This window comes from Sordaria macrospora, chromosome 2 (assembly GCF_033870435.1).
Source record: "Sordaria macrospora chromosome 2, complete sequence".
Lineage (NCBI taxonomy): Eukaryota > Fungi > Ascomycota > Sordariomycetes > Sordariales > Sordariaceae > Sordaria > Sordaria macrospora.
Window position 1 is genome coordinate 6,063,077 of NC_089372.1, and position 18,289 is coordinate 6,081,365.

At 52.4% G+C, this 18,289-nt stretch overlaps 6 protein-coding genes across 6 annotated transcripts; all 6 read left to right on the forward strand.

Annotated features, from left to right (window-relative positions):
• Window positions 1-941: 941 nt before the first annotated feature.
• SMAC4_08215 (uncharacterized protein) lies at window positions 942-2,960 on the forward strand (the record flags this gene model as incomplete). Its single annotated transcript, XM_003347184.2, has 1 exon — window positions 942-2,960. One exon carries the CDS (start codon window positions 942-944, stop codon window positions 2,703-2,705), a length of 1,764 nt encoding a protein of 587 aa, XP_003347232.1. The 3' UTR covers window positions 2,706-2,960.
• Window positions 2,961-4,501: 1,541 nt separating this feature from the next.
• SMAC4_08216 (uncharacterized protein) lies at window positions 4,502-6,171 on the forward strand. The gene is made up of 3 exons (XM_003347185.2): window positions 4,502-4,788; window positions 4,850-5,245; window positions 5,335-6,171. The coding sequence occupies exons 1-3, from the start codon at window positions 4,564-4,566 to the stop codon at window positions 5,824-5,826; spliced, it is 1,113 nt and encodes a 370-aa protein (XP_003347233.1). The 5' UTR covers window positions 4,502-4,563; the 3' UTR covers window positions 5,827-6,171.
• A 4,988-nt stretch (window positions 6,172-11,159) lies between these two features.
• SMAC4_13345 (uncharacterized protein) lies at window positions 11,160-11,438 on the forward strand (the record flags this gene model as incomplete). Its single annotated transcript, XM_066091382.1, has 1 exon — window positions 11,160-11,438. The coding sequence occupies one exon, from the start codon at window positions 11,160-11,162 to the stop codon at window positions 11,436-11,438; it is 279 nt and encodes a 92-aa protein (XP_065946307.1).
• Window positions 11,439-11,823: 385 nt separating this feature from the next.
• SMAC4_08217 (uncharacterized protein) lies at window positions 11,824-13,924 on the forward strand. The gene is made up of 2 exons (XM_066090766.1): window positions 11,824-12,320; window positions 12,437-13,924. Exons 1-2 carry the CDS (start codon window positions 12,005-12,007, stop codon window positions 12,556-12,558), a joined length of 438 nt encoding a protein of 145 aa, XP_065946308.1. The 5' UTR covers window positions 11,824-12,004; the 3' UTR covers window positions 12,559-13,924.
• Window positions 13,925-14,827: 903 nt separating this feature from the next.
• Window positions 14,828-15,832, forward strand: SMAC4_08218 (uncharacterized protein; the record flags this gene model as incomplete). Its single annotated transcript, XM_003347186.1, has 2 exons — window positions 14,828-15,086; window positions 15,195-15,832. The coding sequence occupies 2 exons, from the start codon at window positions 14,828-14,830 to the stop codon at window positions 15,830-15,832; spliced, it is 897 nt and encodes a 298-aa protein (XP_003347234.1).
• A 1,386-nt stretch (window positions 15,833-17,218) lies between these two features.
• SMAC4_13346 (uncharacterized protein) lies at window positions 17,219-18,085 on the forward strand (the record flags this gene model as incomplete). The annotated part of the gene is made up of 1 exon (XM_066091383.1): window positions 17,219-18,085. The coding sequence occupies one exon, from the start codon at window positions 17,219-17,221 to the stop codon at window positions 18,083-18,085; it is 867 nt and encodes a 288-aa protein (XP_065946309.1).
• Window positions 18,086-18,289: the final 204 nt, after the last annotated feature.

Sequence of the window (18,289 nt, forward strand, 5' to 3'; positions counted from 1 at the left end):
AAACCGCTGACATGCTTGCAGATATTGCCTGTTCGTTGTCAAAAATACTAACCATGGCCCACCAAGAACATCACAGCCGGCTCAAAGCATCTCCTTGCCGTTTAGTCGCCCGGAAAATCCTTCTTTTACTACCCAACTGCCAGCTTTACATGCATTGCACGCATCGTGGGGGCAGAGCGGAGTTGCATATTGCCTAGTGCCCGCCATCCACGACATATCCACGTTGTCTCACTCGTTGTTGATCCGAATGTCACCCTTCCCACGTTAGTTCTCATCACAGTTACCGGCGGCTCTCACGACCCGTTACGCCCTCCGTCAACTACCACGCTGGCCCAGCATCAGGACTCCCAACATACCTCAGATCCAAGACAATTGTGTGAAGGGATAATAGCAACAGAGAGGCACAGACACGGGAGTGACGAGACCGGAGAGGCAGACAGCATACTTGAATCGGCATCAACGGCAAGGCATGCACATCCATACCTGGGGGCGGCGTTTATGATAGAAGACACGGACTACACGAGTATCTCTTCGGGTCGTCGGCGACTCGGCGGCACTGCAACACACTTGCTAGTCATTGGTGTTGACCCTGGTGGGTGGGTGGTCAGCAACGAGCCTGAGACTTCTTCAACACACTACCTGAGACTGGGTACATTCCGGAGCCACGGCAATCTCTAGTGTTTTGTTCGTAAAGACTTTGACTGGAACGTCTCTTCGGCCCGTTCCTGGCAACATAAGTCGTGCCACATAAAATCTTCATCTGTCATATTCCTTCAGGCACAGAGTCGGACTTTTCGCTTCATCCTTCCCGTCCTATATCAGACTCCAGCCACCCCACTGCAGGAACAAGGCAAAGCTTTATTTCCTACATCACTTTCTTTCACCCGTCTTACACCACCACCGCCATCACAGTCACGCCATCAATAATACTTCACATCAAAATGTCCTCACACTCAACCCCTTCTATCACAACACTCTACCCCGAGTATGCCACCACCGCGCCCCTAGATCACCTCCGCTCAACAGCTTACTCCTACCTTGACGCCCAATCACACACCTATCTCGACTACACGGGCTCCGGCCTCTGCTCTTCTCCACAACTCGCCGCTCACGAAGCCCGCCTGGCCTCCACCCTTTACGGCAACCCCCACTCCGTCAACCCAACCTCAGAAGCCGCCACTCTCGCGGTCGAGCAAACCCGCAAGAGGATACTGCAATACTTCAACGCCGACCCAGCAGAATACGCGGTCGTCTTCACGCCGAATGCCTCGGGTGCGGCGAGGTTGGTGGGCGAGGGGTACCAGTATAAGCGCGGAGGAAGGCTGGTATTGAGTGCGGATAACCATAATAGCGTTAATGGCCTGAGGGAGTTTGCGAAGAGGTCGGGCAAGGGGGTTAAGGTTGCTTATGTGGGGATTGACACAACGGGGGCGAGGGAGCCGAGAGGAGAGATGAGGATTAGAGAGGAGGATGTTGTCAACAAATTGCCCAAACACACAGGAGTAAAAGGAAAGGTGAAGAAGGTGGTGAAGGTTGGTAAGGAGATGGTGACTGCGCCGGTTAGGGGATGTTTGAATCGGTTCTCTTCCCACCAGCCGATCTCAGTCCCCACATCAGAGAAACGCCACTACCAACAACCAGCGGCAGCAAAGAAGCAGGAAAGCGAGCACAGAAACGGCCTCTTTGCCTACCCAGCTCAATCCAACTTCACTGGCGTCCGTCATCCACTTCATTGGGTGCCCCTCGCTCAATCACGAGGCTACGACGTCCTCCTCGACGCGGCCGCCTATCTCCCTACCTCCCGCCTCAATCTCTCAGGGGACATCAAGCCCGAGTTCATCATTGTATCGTGGTACAAACTCTTCGGCTACCCCACCGGCGTCGGCAGCTTGATCGTCAAGCGTTCTGCCCTAGCCAAGCTTCGCAGACCTTGGTTCTCAGGAGGTACTGTCAAGGCGGTGACTGTCGGCGTCAAGTGGCATCAGCTGAGCGACAGGCTAGAAGAAGCCTTTGAGGATGGGACCGTTAACTTCCTCAGTATTCCAGACGTGGCGGTTGGACTGGAATGGTTAGATTCCAAACACAACCATCTTCCCTCTACTTCTTCCCCTCGGGGCTCCGGTGATCACGGAGAGTCAGAGCCAGAGAGGTACGGAGTAGGAGGCATGGAAATGCTCGAAACCCGCGTCCGCTGTCTCACGGGTTACTTCCTCTCTCGCCTCCAAAACCTGCGCCACAGCGACGGCAAACCAATGGTCGAGATCTACGGCCCAACATCGACCAAGATGCGCGGCGGCAGCGTAGCCTTTAACCTCCTCGACGCCCACGGCGCGTACGTCGATGAACGCCTTGTCGCCCATGAATCGGCAGCCGCAAGGATCTCCCTAAGAACAGGCTGTTTCTGTAACCCGGGCGCGGGCGAGGCCGCATTCGGACTGGATATCTGGGGGTCGTTTTCCCGGTTACCTGTCGGAAAACTGTGGAGGATGTGGAGGGGGTACAAGCGCGAGGGAAGGGATAACGGGGAGATGAGCTTTGAGGAGCTGTTAAGAGTGCTGGGACTGCCGACTGCGGGAGGGATTAGGGTCAGTTTTGGGGTGGCGAGCAATATCAGAGATTTGGAGGCTTTTATGGGGTTTATGGAGAAGACTTATCGGGATCGGGTTACGGGGAAGGAGGGGTTGCCGGAGAGGATGGGGTGCTGACGGAGTGCTATGGGAGATAGATGAAATGGAAATGCGAATAATGTTCAAGGCCAGAGGTGCCCGTTGATGACGATGGTGATGTTGTGTGATGGCGCGCGTGTTGTTGAAGTATAGATCGGCTGTGTCTTGAAGTCTCTTGCCGTTGCCGCGGCGAGAAAGATGGTGGTTGAGTAGAGTGCCATATTGGCCTTTTAATCTTTGCTGTATTTAGCCTTATGGCTTCCTGTAGAGATGCCCTGGGATGGAAGCATGCAGGATGTTGGAAACTTGAGATGAGTCCCGGATGCGAGAGAGGCGATGCGGATGGGGTTATGGTGGGAGACGCTAACACTTGCACAGCCGGGCCACGAAGTCGACACATCGTCATCCACGCAATCAACCTTTTTATGGAAATACCGAGTGAAGTGTAGATTAAGCTCGCTAACCGTCATTCACCAGTTGGAATCAGGGTTTCAGATGCTTTAGTACGTAATGGTAACAAGAGTAGAAGACTCAAAGTTGGTTGCCGCTAATGGGATGTCTCTGTTAGTGCTTTGCCCTGTGCCCTTGCTCTTTTGTTCGTTGCCGTGAAAAGAAGTGGGCTAAGATTGGAGAAGTGCTTTCAGTTACAGTGGGCAGGCGCTGTATTTCCGCTGTTTTGGGGTCAAGGACGAAGCAATTGAGGTCAATAGTGGAGGCCTGCGTTGTCGCTGCCACGCAGATGATGCGCGCAGTCCAACTTGTTATCCGCTCCGTTCCTCGATCTCCAAACATGTCAACCGAAGTGCGGCGCTTGGTGTCATTCTGCAAGATTGATATCTCCGCTGGGTCTATGGCCGGCATTTTGGGGGTTGAAGCTCTCTGCTAAGCGCGGTCTTGGTCGGACATCATGTCCTTTTGTTCCCGTGGTCATGACTGCCCCTGACTGCATAAAGGCCGCCCTGCCTCCAGCGCTTCAGGTAACGACCCCATTATCCCCAGCAGCCAGCGCTGACATCGCTGACTTTTGTTGTTTATCAAAGCACGTCCGGTAAACAACCCCGCCGTATCCCCAGCAACAGAAAGGGGAGCGGCAAGAAAGACGACATTCCCAACCTCTGCTCCCATCCATGTCCATGTCCCACGAGTCCAGTCCACGCCAATACATCTCCACACATCGGCTGCCTCGTCACAGCCGCGCTCTGCGCCCACCCTGCCATGCCTGCCCACCCCCGCATTTCTTCGACGGTCCACGATGGTCCACCACTCGAGCCAACATACCCGCTGTTTCGTCCGTCACCATTCCCGTAAGCTTCCCGTCGCGTCGGTATGGCTTCCCATTGGAGTTTTGGTGACCACTGAAACCATTGAAGTGCTGGGTTAGCAGTTATGTGCATGACAGGTGAGACAGGGTCCAATTTGTCCAAGGCGACAGTGGCTGTGTGGGTTGGAACGGCCCGCTGGTGGCCGGTAGTGACCCCTTGTGGCCTATCGGAGCGGCCAGGCACGTTGGTACATACAAAAGCGTCAAAAGGTAGCCATTCGCATGTCGGAGGCCCTCAATGGTACAGAGGTCATGGATGATAGGTGCAAGACATGTGGACAGAACCAAAAAGTGCAGACATAATGCAACTGCCAACCAACGGGAACAAGACATGAAAGCGAACGGAAACCCGGAGAATGCCAGTCTGCCTTGGTACCTAAGAAGGGGAAAGGTTTGAAACTACCCCACCCCTCTTTTTGGGCTTTGGGCTGGCAGGGCTGCTGGCTGTGAACTTGTGAGAGGAATGGGATGGGGTGTTTATCTTGATGGTGTTCCCCTTTCTTGCAACGTTGGAAAGTTGCACTTCTACCGTGAAATGAGTATCCTCGTTTTTGAACGGGGGAAATCGAAGCAATCATGCCCACAACTCCATCTTCCAGACGTAATTCCCACCGAAATCGTCGGGGAAGCACTCCACCAACACCAGGACAGAATGGCTCCAAGCTTGCGGGACGCATAATGTGGTTGCCGCATGCAGACGAGCTGAGTTCTTCGACTGGGTTTGCGGATGAATGCCATAATCATCCGGTCCTTGTGCTGTCGAAGAAGATGGGTGCTGATGGGAAGGTTGATATTCTGATGGTGAGTGCACGGGACTCTCAAGTGGTTGGACATCTGAGTGCTAACCAAGTTGTGCATCCAGATGACCTCCTTCGGCGGTCAAGATCTCGAAGCAAAGCATCGATACAGCAAAGTCCAACTCCGAGGAACTTTCCTGCCCATTGATCCGTCCCCTCCCCATCCCGACAACAACATCCAACTCAAGCTCGACCACGGCGTGACACTGAGAAAGAACTCCTATGTCAAGACCGAGGAACAACGGAAGATCCTGTTCTCTCATCTGCGGAACTACGAGCGTCACAACAACAAAGTATATGCTCTTACGAAGGCTTCGTATCAGATCGTGGTGGAACATTGCGGTTACCGCGAGCCGGTTCACTCTCCTGCTGTCACGATTACCCCGCCAAGGCAGCCTGTCGCTCGGCCTCAACCTCAACCGGAGAGAGTCCCGAGCTATGGCTATGGCACAATCCCAACTGTCGGTGATCGTCTATATCATTACTTGCTATCGGCTTTAAGCCGGGCGCGCGATATTTGTGGTCTCTAACTTCCTGCCAACCTGTACAGTCACAGCCATACCCCGCCTCACGACCTGTCCAAAACACACAAAGCGGCTACAATGGCTACTTTGAAGACAGATCCAACAGCTTCTGGAATCCTGATGCAAACTCTCAGAGAAAGCGCAGGCCCACCAGTCCCTTCCGTCACGTATCAGGCGGATCTCAACATGATCTCTCACCGAGTGCCCAGGCTGTTCTCGGTCTTATCTTCATTGCAATCTTTGCTTGCGGAGCAGCTGGTGTCTACTGGCTTCTCAAGATGTTCTTTTCTTGGATCTCTGAGGGCATCAAACACTTCTTTGAAGGCTTGCAGGGGGTCGATTGGCATGAAGTCTTCAACGCTATTGGACTTTGGCTGTGGGATGTTGTGGTAAATCTGGGCAAGGTCGTCAAGTATCTGGTGGTGATGGCGGCGAAGGGTGTAGCGTGGGTTGCGAAGAGTGCTTGGGGGTTGGTGAGAGATGTGGTTATGGGAGCTCCGAAGGAGAAGCTTTTCTGAGGACGTCGGTCTTGCTTGGGAGGAGGTCTTGGAGAGAACCAAGCAGGTTGTCTGAGGCGTGTATGGGAATGGGATAGAGCACGAACCTATCGTCGGGCGGGCCGCCGGCCGCGGGGTCAAGGTTGCTGAGGCACTTTCACTTGAGAAGGGGAGTCTGGAGTGGGCAAGAGTCTCATACGTCATCGACTAACTGCAGGTTGTCCGTTTGTTTGCCATACCTTCCATTGGTCGTCCCTTCTTGCGCCGCCTTGTCATATAAAGTTTCAAAGACCTGCTGTTTCTGCCGGGGGCATCTAGGGCGGTATCAAGCTTTGCACGTAACTTTCAATACGGATTCTTTTTGCGCACAAAATGTGATTTTCTACCCCGCCTTCTTTTTTACTTTCTTATGTTTAAATTCAAAATCTTCTGCGACCTTCCTTTGCTCACCTTCCTCATCTTCCACCTCACCACCTTTTCCAACAACATGACAGCCTCTTGAACAAGACCAGAGCACCCGCGACCCAGTTGGGGCGAAAGTCCAAACACAAAATGGTAGAGTAAGCATATCGGGCGTCGTCAGCCCGAGGGAATCCCGCCCATTGTTGTGCCAGTCACAACCAAGCTGCCATACGGCTCTGGATCAGCGGACGTACAAGCTCATCTCTTCTGACAGAGCTTGTCACTACCGTGATCCGGAGCCATATAATCCTGCCAATCCCAAGACAGAAGGTACGTCTTCATGTATCCCTCCTCACCTCTCGCGGTCTCACCGCATTCAGTTCTGACCGTCGTGTGCCCTCCAGTCCTCACCGCCGTCCAGCCCTGACCAGAAGAAGAGGTTTGTTGGGCACCTTTCCTTGGCCAGATGGAGGTCTACTTCGGCCGCATCCAGCAGACCATGGACCTTCCCGACCTCCCAAGCCGCTTGAGGTTCATGCTCATGGACATTGTCGACCTTCGCAAGGCCCGCTGGGTCTCCAAGGAGATCGCCGAGCCATGGTTCAAACAAGTAGGTACCTACCTGTCGCCTGTTTTTCTTGATACCAGAGTGACAAGATCTTGAGTTCTGACTTCCGCTTCAGGTCCCTTGACCAGATGTCATGGATATAGCTTCCAGTTACCGTAACTTCATCGCGGCCTGCCCTGCAACAGTGGCAGCCGCCACAAGAAAGGCAGACGCCCACATCCACATCCTACCAAGGTGGGCCAGCCTAGTAAGTTGCCGCCTTCGCTTTTCCTGCTACTTCCACGCGACTGCGAGCAAGTTCTGACGTTGCCACGTTCACTCCAGTTACTGTATCCCGAAGCGCGATCTCGGGCAGGCACCACTCACCCGTACTTTTCCGTTTCGACCTCGGTCGCGCCTTTCTCGCGAGGGCTAGCACCGCCCCAGCGGTCGCGGCATGAACATGTACCAGCAAAAAGTAAATCCCCCTTCATTTACCAACAATCCCTCCTCATTCAAGCCTGAGGAGTCTCGGTGAGAAGGCCACTGCCACTTGCGACGACTGCCCTCGAGAAAGCCGTCAAACTGCATGGTCCTCTACCCAGCAAGGATGGGCAACCGAACTGCTTCGGCTTCATCCCTCCCATAAGAGGAACAGGAAAGTCATTGTCCACACCAGTAATGAATTCATTTCCTTTCCTGGTGTGGACAATGACTTACTATAGTCCCCTCTGCCCTCGTACTTGACCATCAGGTCCAAGCCCAGCTCGGCAAACCGTGTTGTCGTCAAGTGCGGCCATCGATCGTTATTGTGTCGACTGCTACCGCCAGTACATCTCACGGAAGATCCGCGAAGAGGATGAGGCCGCTCGCAAGTGCACCGAAGCGGGAAATCCTGGTTCACAACAAGCGTTGTCTGACAGGCAAGCAATGTAAAAAAGAAGGGAAAGGGTTCTGCTACTCTCAAGCCTGCAACAGTTGAGACCCTAAGGCAGTCTTTTGGGGAATGCATGTTGGAGATCTCACCACTTGGGTTCCATCTCTGTCACCGTTTGTACATACATTGCAATGATTGCATGGGTTTGGATATAGATAGATAGACAAGAAAACATGTTCATTGAAATCCTTCCGGCTGGGCATCCACTCACGGTGTTCGCCCTCGTCCAAACGTCCTGTGACCTGTGATACGTGACTGTCGTTGTCTAGGACCTAAATGCTTATGATGATATTCCTCCATGATTCCTTTTGGCTATCAAGGGCCACATAATCCCACAAGCGATCTCAGGCCTGCAGTTGTAACCTTTTATTCTGGTGAGACAATGCGCTGTTTATGGGGAAAGACTGGTTTGAAAGAAGGCCTGAGGTGAAGAGATGCCTGACTGAAGCAGAATCTTGATGTGATCAAGGAGCGACGCGGGGGTATGACTGGAGAAAAATACCATGATGCAATTCAGATGGATTGGGCTTTTGATCTAGAGGTTGACAGCCGCGATTTTATCGCACTCAATCTCAACCACCCAAGTCCTGCTTCAATCATGCAATTCTACAAATCTTGCCATCTTTAGGTATCCATATGGAATGAGCTTCAACTACACCGGCGTCCTCTTCTTTCCTTGCCTGCCAACGCTGGTTACATGTTTTCAACTTGATCTCACCTCACGCTCACACCCGTCATACCTGAGGGACACTTAACATTTTGAACACAACCCAGACAAATATATCCAAACTTGTCACCTTGACCATTCCACGAATTCAAAACCGGACGGGATTGCCAATATCAGATTTGCTTTCCTTACGATCGTTGAGTCACCAGATGGTCTCGCACCAAAGCCCTATCCGAAGAAAAAGCGGGTCACAAGGCAAAAGGGCACGCAACAGTCCCCGTCATCGGGCAAATTACAACGAAAATACATATCGGACATATAAACACGGTATTATATCTTTCAAGGGCACTAAATGCATTTGTCAGACTCGCCTAGCCACAAAACCATTTGAATGGCGATAAAATGGTGAGTGTCCCACCAGTACTTGGGGTCAGAAGTACGGTAGACACTTTCATGCCACTCGATGCGCTTGAAGGTAAATGTGGTCTGTTGCCAGATTGGACGTCATCTGAAGGTATTTCACACCTCTGTTGGGATAGCAAACGCATTAACTTTGGCTGAGGTCCAACCTTCCGGATGATATCTTGAAGTGTTGCCTGGCAACAGGGTCCTGCGCGACATCTCTCGGGAGGCCAAGATTAGACTGACCTTATCCGAAGGATGCTGATACCACGGGCTGCCAAAGACAAACGATATTGACCATTTTGACCGGACGAATGACGTAGTTGGAAGTGTCTAGAACAACCCGGGCACTGGCAGGCATCCGAACTCGGCCTGGACCACCATAGGGCATGAACGTAGCCACGGCAAGCCGGCCTTTCTGCCTCAGCTGGCTGCCCCAGCCACAGTAGGCCTATCAGGGTCAGCTGGCAGACAAGACCTGCTGGGAGTACCCGTGTAGTGTGATGTTGCGGGAGGCTGTAGTCGTGGCTGGCAGCTGGCAAAATGGCCATTCTTTGCCCACTCACGTGAGCACCAGCCACGCAACAGACGCGCAGCGACCAAACGGCCGTGTTAAAAGAACACCTCTTGACCACTCACGTCTCCCTGAACTTTTCTCAACACAACAAAGTTCCAATAAAGTTCCACACGACCACCCACTCATCTTGGGTTCGCAATCTCAAGGTACGTTGGGTTGATGAGCTCAGCTTAGCCACAACAGCACAGTTGCAGTTGAAGCTCACGTCTGTCAACAGTCCCATGCGCCGGCTGTAGCCTCCGCCACCCCAACGCCTACGACACCACCTCTGAAAATCCCCTGGCGATGTCACAGCCTGTAAGCCACCAACATTCGGTTGCACATCCATCACAGCAGTACTTAACATGCACACAATGGTCCTGTCTTCTTTCAAGTCATCTTATTCTCACTTGTCGTTCACCACAGGCTCCATGTATAACAGGCGGCCGTAGCTGAGCTAGAGGAGGGCCTCGGGGCCATACCAAAACTCGAGATTCCCCCGGCGGCTCGTAGCTGAGCTAGAGAAAGGGCCTCAGGGACACCCAAAAACCTGGGGTCCCCTCGCCGGCTCGACGGCCGTAGCTGAGCTAGAGGAGGGTCTCGGGGACATGCACCAACTCGAGGTCCCCCCCGGCCGCCCGGGGTCTCTGGCTCAAAGATCAGTAGCCTCACCCAGCTGTGCTTGACCAGCATCCAGGTAAGAAATGAGCGCGCCACGTCTGGGCTTGACACCATGCACGATGAAGGCACCAGCGCTAACCACTTCACCCATCCTTTGACAGTACGAATCACAGCTGGCGAGCCATGGCAGCCAAGAAAAGCACATACAGCCAACTACGACAGCTGATTAACAGGTTGTTGTTGTTGTTGTTGTTGTTATTTTTAACGTCTACTTCCGCCTCCCGTAGGGCATGAGACGTGCCACATCGCTGAATCTAGCATACAAAGCTGATTAACAGGTGTACGCCTGTCGTGGTATACTCATTACAAGAAAACACCAAACACTCATAAGCTGAGTGTCGGGCCCTGTACGTCGTAGATTCAGTAGCCCGCAAGTGGCTGGATCAGGCAAAGGAGTGGTGGTGGTGGTTGTGGTCATGGTGATGGTGAGGTCCCAGATCATCTCAAGGGCATCAATCGCAGTCTGATTGGTACCAAGCCACTTGTCGGAGTGAATGGAGTGGATGTAGATAGGAGGCACGGGAGTGGTGGTGAACTTGTTGATTGAAGAAGATGGAGGAGGAGGAGGAGGAGGAGGAGGAGGCGGATGACATGAAATTGCACATAGCAGTCACAAGAACAAATACCAAGATCATCGTCTGTTAACAACTAGTGCCAACTTCGTCTGTCGCTCTTGCCTTGAAGCGCATTGACAAATTTGGAGGGAAGGTGTTGGAAGTTCATGGTATGAGCGACCATTCACTGCCCTTGTTCTTTCCATTCACTGTCACCGGCACCCACTCCTTCGGTCCTTCCGGATACTTAAGCTGACCTGGTTTCCGTTTCTCATCTCCGCAGTCCTCTTTCCTTCCTCCAGTATTTACAAAGATCAACAACGCGCACAGCATGGACGATCAGAACCGCACCTATGGCCGGCAACATGGTCTTCCCAGACCACCTGAACCGACACATGCACCCCAGGAAGAGGAAAACGCTGCTCGAGCTCGCCAAAGCAACAATCCCGAACCATCTTTCAACAATACGTGGCCGCCATGGCATCATCCGAGGTATGCACCCAGAACACCATCTCGACACCTCCATACATCATTGCCGAAGATCTTCCTAACACAGTTTGAGCAGTCGCGGTTTCCAGATGGGGGTAGATTCACAAGAGCAGCAGATAATGATGAAATGGGGCCGTCTCCTCTACGTCCTCTACATTGTCCTCTGGACATGCTTTCTCGTCATTTACTTGTGGGCGCTGGCAAAGGTCTTGTACTACGGTCTTGGAATTATCCTCCCCGTGCTTGAGACGACGGCAAGGGTGTTCCGGAGCTTTCAGAGCTTGTTTGGACTGGTATCTTTCCTTCTCTGGTATCTGGTCTGTTGGACGGGGTATGTGGTTGGATTTATAGTCCTTGTTGCTCTTGGGATCTGGAGTGATATGAACCGCATGTCTTGAGCATCCGCGTGGACAAAGCAGGATACAGGCTGTAGGGATGGAGACAAGTGGTATAGTCTGGACTCTGGACCTACACATCAGACCAAGTCATTCGAATAACAGAGGGTGAAAATGGATTTTTCTCAGGACATTTGGAGCATCTACGATGTGATGGAATAATCTCGCTGACAATCCGTGATGTCTTGAAGTCTTGCCAGTTGGCCTCGGACATTTTGCCAACCAATCTGCCCTTCCATCGTCACGTACCGTGCGACCGCAATTGGCGGCCCCCGGCGGCGCCTATCCGCAGCTCGGGAGGCTGTGTGCTTGGGCCAGGCCGCCGCAACGGCCGCCTACTCGTCAATCCCCGCATATGGAACAGCCAAAGAGCGGGGAGTGAAGAAAACGGATTCTGCAGCATGCACGCAGCTGATAAGTGAACGTTGCTCACCTCCCATAAACCCATCGCTGCCCGATCTACTTCCTCTCAGATTCCCTCTCGCCAACGTGATTCCTTTACTTTTTGTTTAGACAAAGACCAATTGTTGACCAGCTTAAAATCGCGTCTTGACTGGAGACTCTACAAAATGAATACCTGTACAAGCGTTGAGACCTGGATCAACAGTCTCGACCTGTCGACCGAGACGGCCCATCATTTCGAGCTTGAGACCTATGAGGCAAATTCGAAGAAGAAACTACAGCCCGCGACTGAGGTTATTCCTGTTAAGCGGAAGCCTGAAAGTCTCGCAGGACGTACCATGTACCTACCAGACCGCAAGGTGCAAGGTCTCTCTGACCGGTACAAGTATTACGACCATCCGGTAGTCGTGCTATCACCGAGTGTTTATCACCGAGTGTTTATCACCGAGTGTTTCTCAGGACAACGAGGTCGAAATATTGGGGGTAAGCTTGGCTCCTGCTTGTCTTCTTCGTGTTTACGACGTCGATTTGGCACTCTACCTACCCTTAGCCAGCGGCATATAACCTGAACTAACATGACTTTTTCCAAAAATGACAAGTTTCCGCAACAGAGACGCTAGAAGGATGTTTGGGAATACCCGCCGCGGGATGTTGGAGAGGGCTAGATTTCTTCCGATTGAGCCTACACCTCCCCACCCAGATACGCCGGAGAGGAATGTGATGCTCAATATGTTGCCTTATAAACCCAGGGAGCGTTCCTATATCGATGGTTCCGGGAGGTCTAGGAAGTCCGTTCCATTTATGGCTCTCAGGACATACTGGTACAGCTGCTACGTCCACCCGAACCGCGCTTACCCAAGATACTACCTGGACGCAGACTCGTACCAGAAACTGGCTGTCTTTGCCGGCTTTTCAACTGCTCGACTTCTTCACGTTCCCGCGGCGCCGATAGCAGAAGAGAAATCCAGAAAGCAGCTCGTGGAGCAACTGGTCAATGACCGGGATGGACTTCAGAGTTCCTTCCTTCAAGATCGTGACGCCAATAAGCTTGTGTCCGTCATAACCCAAGGAGAGGAACCAGCAACGACAAAAACGCCAGAAGAGAGTGATACGCCGGTCTTGATTCACAGCCAACCCACCGAAACCACATCTTCAATACATTCCGATCTGGTTGACCCATCCAAGTCCGCTCGGAAAAATGTGTTGAACGATGATGAATGAGATGGCTATCTCTTATCCTATCTTATCTTATCGATCCTCACATGGATTCACACTTGTACTTATATCGAAGGCCTCCTCCCTTCTTTCGTCCTCCTTCTCTCTCCTCCTTCAATCAACAAGTTCACCACCACTCCTGATGTCGTGATGCCTTCATCTTCGTTCACTCCGTTCACCTCAACACATTGTCCGTCTTGTTCTGGTTTCCATTGCACTGCTAGCGGCTGGTAGGACTATCAGCAAGGGCTCAGTTGGGAGGAAGGCTACAAGGAAGGCTATGACAGGAGACTGGGCCATGATACTCGTCGGTGCCTCAAAGAAGCTCGTGACTGTGGTGATGGGTGGTCTTTCGAGGATGGTATGGGCGGTGGTGAGGCGTTCCATGTCCGGAAAGAACTGAGGGCGTTATGTCATGACGGCTCTCGGTGTTTTTGCCGTTCTTTCTGTATGAGGCGCGGAATTCTGGTGGTTCAAGTTGGATCAGATCTTGACGCTGGTGTGAGATGCCGTGCACCTTCACTTCGACGTGATGGCCAATTCGCGTCCTCCCATTGAAGCCGCCATCCGGTGAAGAGCTCCTCGACGGAGCTGATCTCTTGGTGCCTGCCATTGGACGTGACGAAGCGGAATAATTGTCGGAAATGAGAAGTCTGTGCGTAACGCCGTACGCCAAAAGGTGTGATGATTGTGAGTTAACGCCGCGAGTTGTTAAAGAGTTTTGGCAATGAGATTTCTGGGACTCAATGTTAACAGGCTAAGATGAAGGGCATGGGCCCTTTTCTCGAATGTTTTGAATACAATGTCCCCGAGAACCCAAGGCGTGCCTTAGTTTGGTCTGTTCTCATGTTGAGCCAACTAAACGATGAAGTGTCCTTCGAGCACAACGTGATTTCCTTCCCACACTCGCACCCCCACGATCAGGATGCCCATCCTTCCTGCACCAAGAAGCTCTGGCTTATCTTTCTTTCTTCCGCGTGCCTTCCGTCTTCAGATCATTTTCTCCCAGCTGTGGGCCTTGGCCAACCAAAGTTTGTCATGTTTGCTGCCTCGGGCAACGAGAACGATTTCAATTTGTGCAGGTAGAAATTTCAATGTGAATCTAAATTACGGTACTCGCTGGAGCAATGGATTTCCAGTACAGCCGGCATGTACTGTATCTTGCGCTGTATTCAATACTTTAGAAGTGCAGTGAAAAAAGCCAGGTCTTGGAGACGGTAAAATTCATGCTTGCTTACAGCAACTGACTTGAACACTACGCCTTCTATAATCTTGAACTTAAAGACTAGAAGGCCTCTTGGTGACTGATGAATATCTTTTGGGGAGCCAATACAACCTTCTAGGAAGAAGTGAAGACCTCGTGGGAAGATGATATAATACCGAACTTTCAGACCGAGATACAAAGGTACAGAGATGGAAATTACGACAGCATTGTAAATTACGAGGACAGGGGCAGTTATCGTTTCGTTTCCTGCTGAGGGTTGTCCAGGTAACGGCTCAAGAATTTTGAGGTACCTTATTCTCAATCTCAAGATCTGCTCGTTCCAACCCCTCCTTTTGCTCTTCTCACCAGAAACGCAATCAACACTCGCACTTCTGCTTGTTACGATCCTGTCTTCTACTCTGCTCACCAGCATCAGCTCTTCAACTTCTGCCTCGCGGCTACCACAAGCTTTTTTTTTTCTCTCTCTCCCGGTTACACGTTAACCGCCTCTCCATCCCCTCCACCATCTCCCAGCCCAAGAAGGGCATCTCCAGCAACCTCACCAACGATCATGGACCCAAGGGCTCCAACAGGATTCTCCCCATCCCCTTCCCCTTTCCCTCCCCAATCCCCTCTCCTCACCTCCGTTTTTGACCTGGACTTTATCGCTAACATGTTGTCGGAGCAGGTCGACAAAACCAACACAGCCGCGACTGCCCCTGCCCACCCTGCCCCACTGGCGGGTACCAGGCGCCCCCGCGCCCACGACAACGACAAAGATGAGGTCCCGAGACCTACCAAGCGCCGCCTTCTCAACAACGGCCAGTACGGTGGGTGCAGCCCCTTTTCACACATCAACAATCTCTTGGAAGGGTCTCATCCGGCCTTCCTCGGTCATCTCTGAGCTTTCTGGCTGACACCACAACCCAAAATTGTAGCACCCCTCTACCAAGAGGACTATATCACCCACCAGCCTTCGAGGGACCTGACGTGCGGCAACCAGGACCTCGCAGGTTGTATCTTGTGGGCTGGCAACGCGGCCTTGAAGGCGATGACACCTCAGGACGGCCTGACGGTCCCTCATCCCGTTCTCATCATGTCACCGCAGGTGAAAGACGACGGCACGGTTAACTTCCTGGTCTGCACCTCGTTCAGCGGGCTGAATCTCTCGGAGAGAATCCCGGAGAATGGCTCTGATCGTGGACCTGAGCTTGCCAAGCAGGCCAGGTCCTACTTCCTTCCCATCGAAGGAACTGAGCCGCACCCCGACGACCCGATCAGGAACTTCTTGGTCAAGACCACCAAGATGCCGCACAGCAAGAAAAGATCGTCGTACGTCAACACGATGGTCCTGCGCACAACTCGGTTCGACTGCCTTGAGCCCTACAGGGATGGAGGACGTCCCTCGCAGGACTACTCCATCGACGAGCTTTCGTACCGGACGCTTGTCCTCTTCATGAAGAACCGACCTCCTCCTTCGGATGTCGTCCTCAAGTGGGGGACGATTTTCAAGGGGATATGGAAGGAGAGAAAGACGAAGAAGCCCAAGGGCCAGGCAAAGATGAAGACATCATGAGTGGTGGCAGCGGCCATAGGTCAGTGTTGCTGAGTGACGGCAGCAGGTTGTGCCGGAGTGCCAGCGATGATGGTGATGGGTGACCGAAAACGCAATCCACGCGTTTTTGTTTATGAAAGCAGTGGAGGATGAGGTAGGTATGGGAGGAGTCCGGGGCTATATAGGTAGGTAGGTAGGTAGGTAGATAAGGTAGATAGGTAGGTAGGTAAGGTAGATAGGTAGCGTTTCGTATGGCATTCATGGCTTGTGTTAGGGGTTTTGCTTGTATGGAGGACTTGCTGTTGGGCTGGGTACATTATGGGAGACGTTTTGGTTTGGAGTTTGAAGTATTGAGTGGGTGGTTCCTTGCTTGTAGGAGGAGATATGTAGGGCACGGCTGTGGACTCGGCATGGGCGGCGTTTTATATTGCTTTTGCGGGGAGGGTTGGTGGTTTCCATGCTTAGGGTGAGGATAAGACTTTGCCTCGGCATGGACAGTGTCTTGTTTGGGGTTTGTGGAGCAGGAGCTGGTTTTGCCTGTAGGGGACTTGGTTTCGGGCTCGGTATTCCATGGGGCATGGGTGGCGTTCTGTTTGGAGTCCATGAAGGCTGTTATGATATTTTGCTTGGTTGTACGAGGATTTGGGTTGAGGCTCGATATATGGACGACGTTTTGGTTCGGAGTTTATGGAGCGGACATATGGTGTGGAACTCGATCTGGGCTGAATTGGGCAGCGGATTATGCGGGGCTTTGATACCCTGGTTATTGACTCGGGATGGGATACACTTGCTATTGGGATGGAATTTTGGATGGGATACACTTGCTGTTTGGTGACGACTCAACGGGAGGCAGGTTGCAACCGTAAGGGCTCCTGCTGTCTCCGAGAGTCGTAAATTGAGAATGAGTGGACAGTCCAGGGTGGACTGTGCAAGGGAAGCGCTTGCCTTGACCAAAAAATGACGTGACAAAAATCGCGATATGTCTCGCACTGATCTGTGGATGAATCCCATGGAGTCCAGTATACGTTCTTCGATCCCAAGTGAGGCCTTGATATCGGACCAAAAGGGGACAGAAAGATAACCTGAATGGGCCCAAAAGTCGCGTTAGCCTGGGTCGACAATACTAACGTACTGTTCCTTTTGTACAATAGAACCGTCGAGCCTCCTCGCCGTCGACTGGTCCTTCGAGAAGACACAGAGGCTATTAAACTATATGCCGAAAACGTTTCGTTTCTTATAGGTTTGGTCCCGCTCCTCCCTACAGGCGAGGACTCCCCGGAAAGACTTGACGAGCTCGCCGAGGCCCTCTGCAACGTCCTTACAGAGGCCCTTCAAGTCTCTTGCAGGCCCTTGAGACCTGAGAAGAACGCAAAGTGGTGGAATAAAACGTGTGCGCAGGCCTCAAAAATGTTCCGCAACTATAGGCACAACAACCCGAATCCTATCCCCCAACGGATAGAAGCTCTTCGGCAGGAGTTTAAAAGGGTGGTCAGAGAAGCAAAACAGCTATTCTTCGACGACCTTATCACGAAGGCGCGAGACGACAAGGACATTTTTCGGATCGTGGCGTGGCACAAGCCCCGCGACCGGATGGAGGCCCCCCCACTAGTCATTAATGGGCAGACCGTGATCGAGCCAGAAGCCAAGGCGGAGGCACTCCGCACGGCCCTTCTAGAAAGGAACAGCGAAGAGGAAGACCTCGAAACTGGCTGGGTACCCACGGTACCACGCCGTCGCCTACCCTGGTCGTCCGTCGTACACGCGGATGAAGTCTACAAAACCCTTTGCGGCTCTGGCAATACCTCCCCAGGCACCGACGGCATTACGGTCCGCATGTTGAAAGCATCCTGGGAGTCTATTAAAGACTCTGTCCTACGGCTCTATCAGGGCTGCGTCGCTACCGGCTACCACCCCCAAGTCTTCCGACAGGCGGAAGTGGTTATGATACCGAAACCTGGGAAAGACCAAACGACGGCCAAGGGATGGCGACCCATCTCACTCCTGTCCTGCCTTGGAAAAGGCATTGAACGCCTCATCGGTAAGCGGATCGCTTGGACGGCTATTTCTAATGGGGTCTTAAATCCCCAGCAGGCGGGTGCCCTTCCACGACGTTCGGCCGTTGACATTGTGGAAGCTCTGTTTCACGATATCGAAGCTGCACTCGACAAGGGACTCGTTGCTGCACTAGTAGCTATGGATGTCAAAGGCGCCTTTGATGCCGTCCTAGTGAATAGTGTTGGAGGTAACGGAATGATACACCACAAGTGGCATTGAGTGTGGGAGTGAATTTCGTGTATTAATTAGGTTAAAAGAGAGAGAGAGAACAGAACAGGGAGGACGGAGTCCGACGTGGTTTATATACAGGGTAGCTATGTGTGGATCGTATCCACTTAGACAGAAACGCCAAAGAATGTGATGGCTTCAACAAATAGGCTGGTCTTACGTTTGCGGGAGCAAGGGTGGCCGGACTGCGTGGTC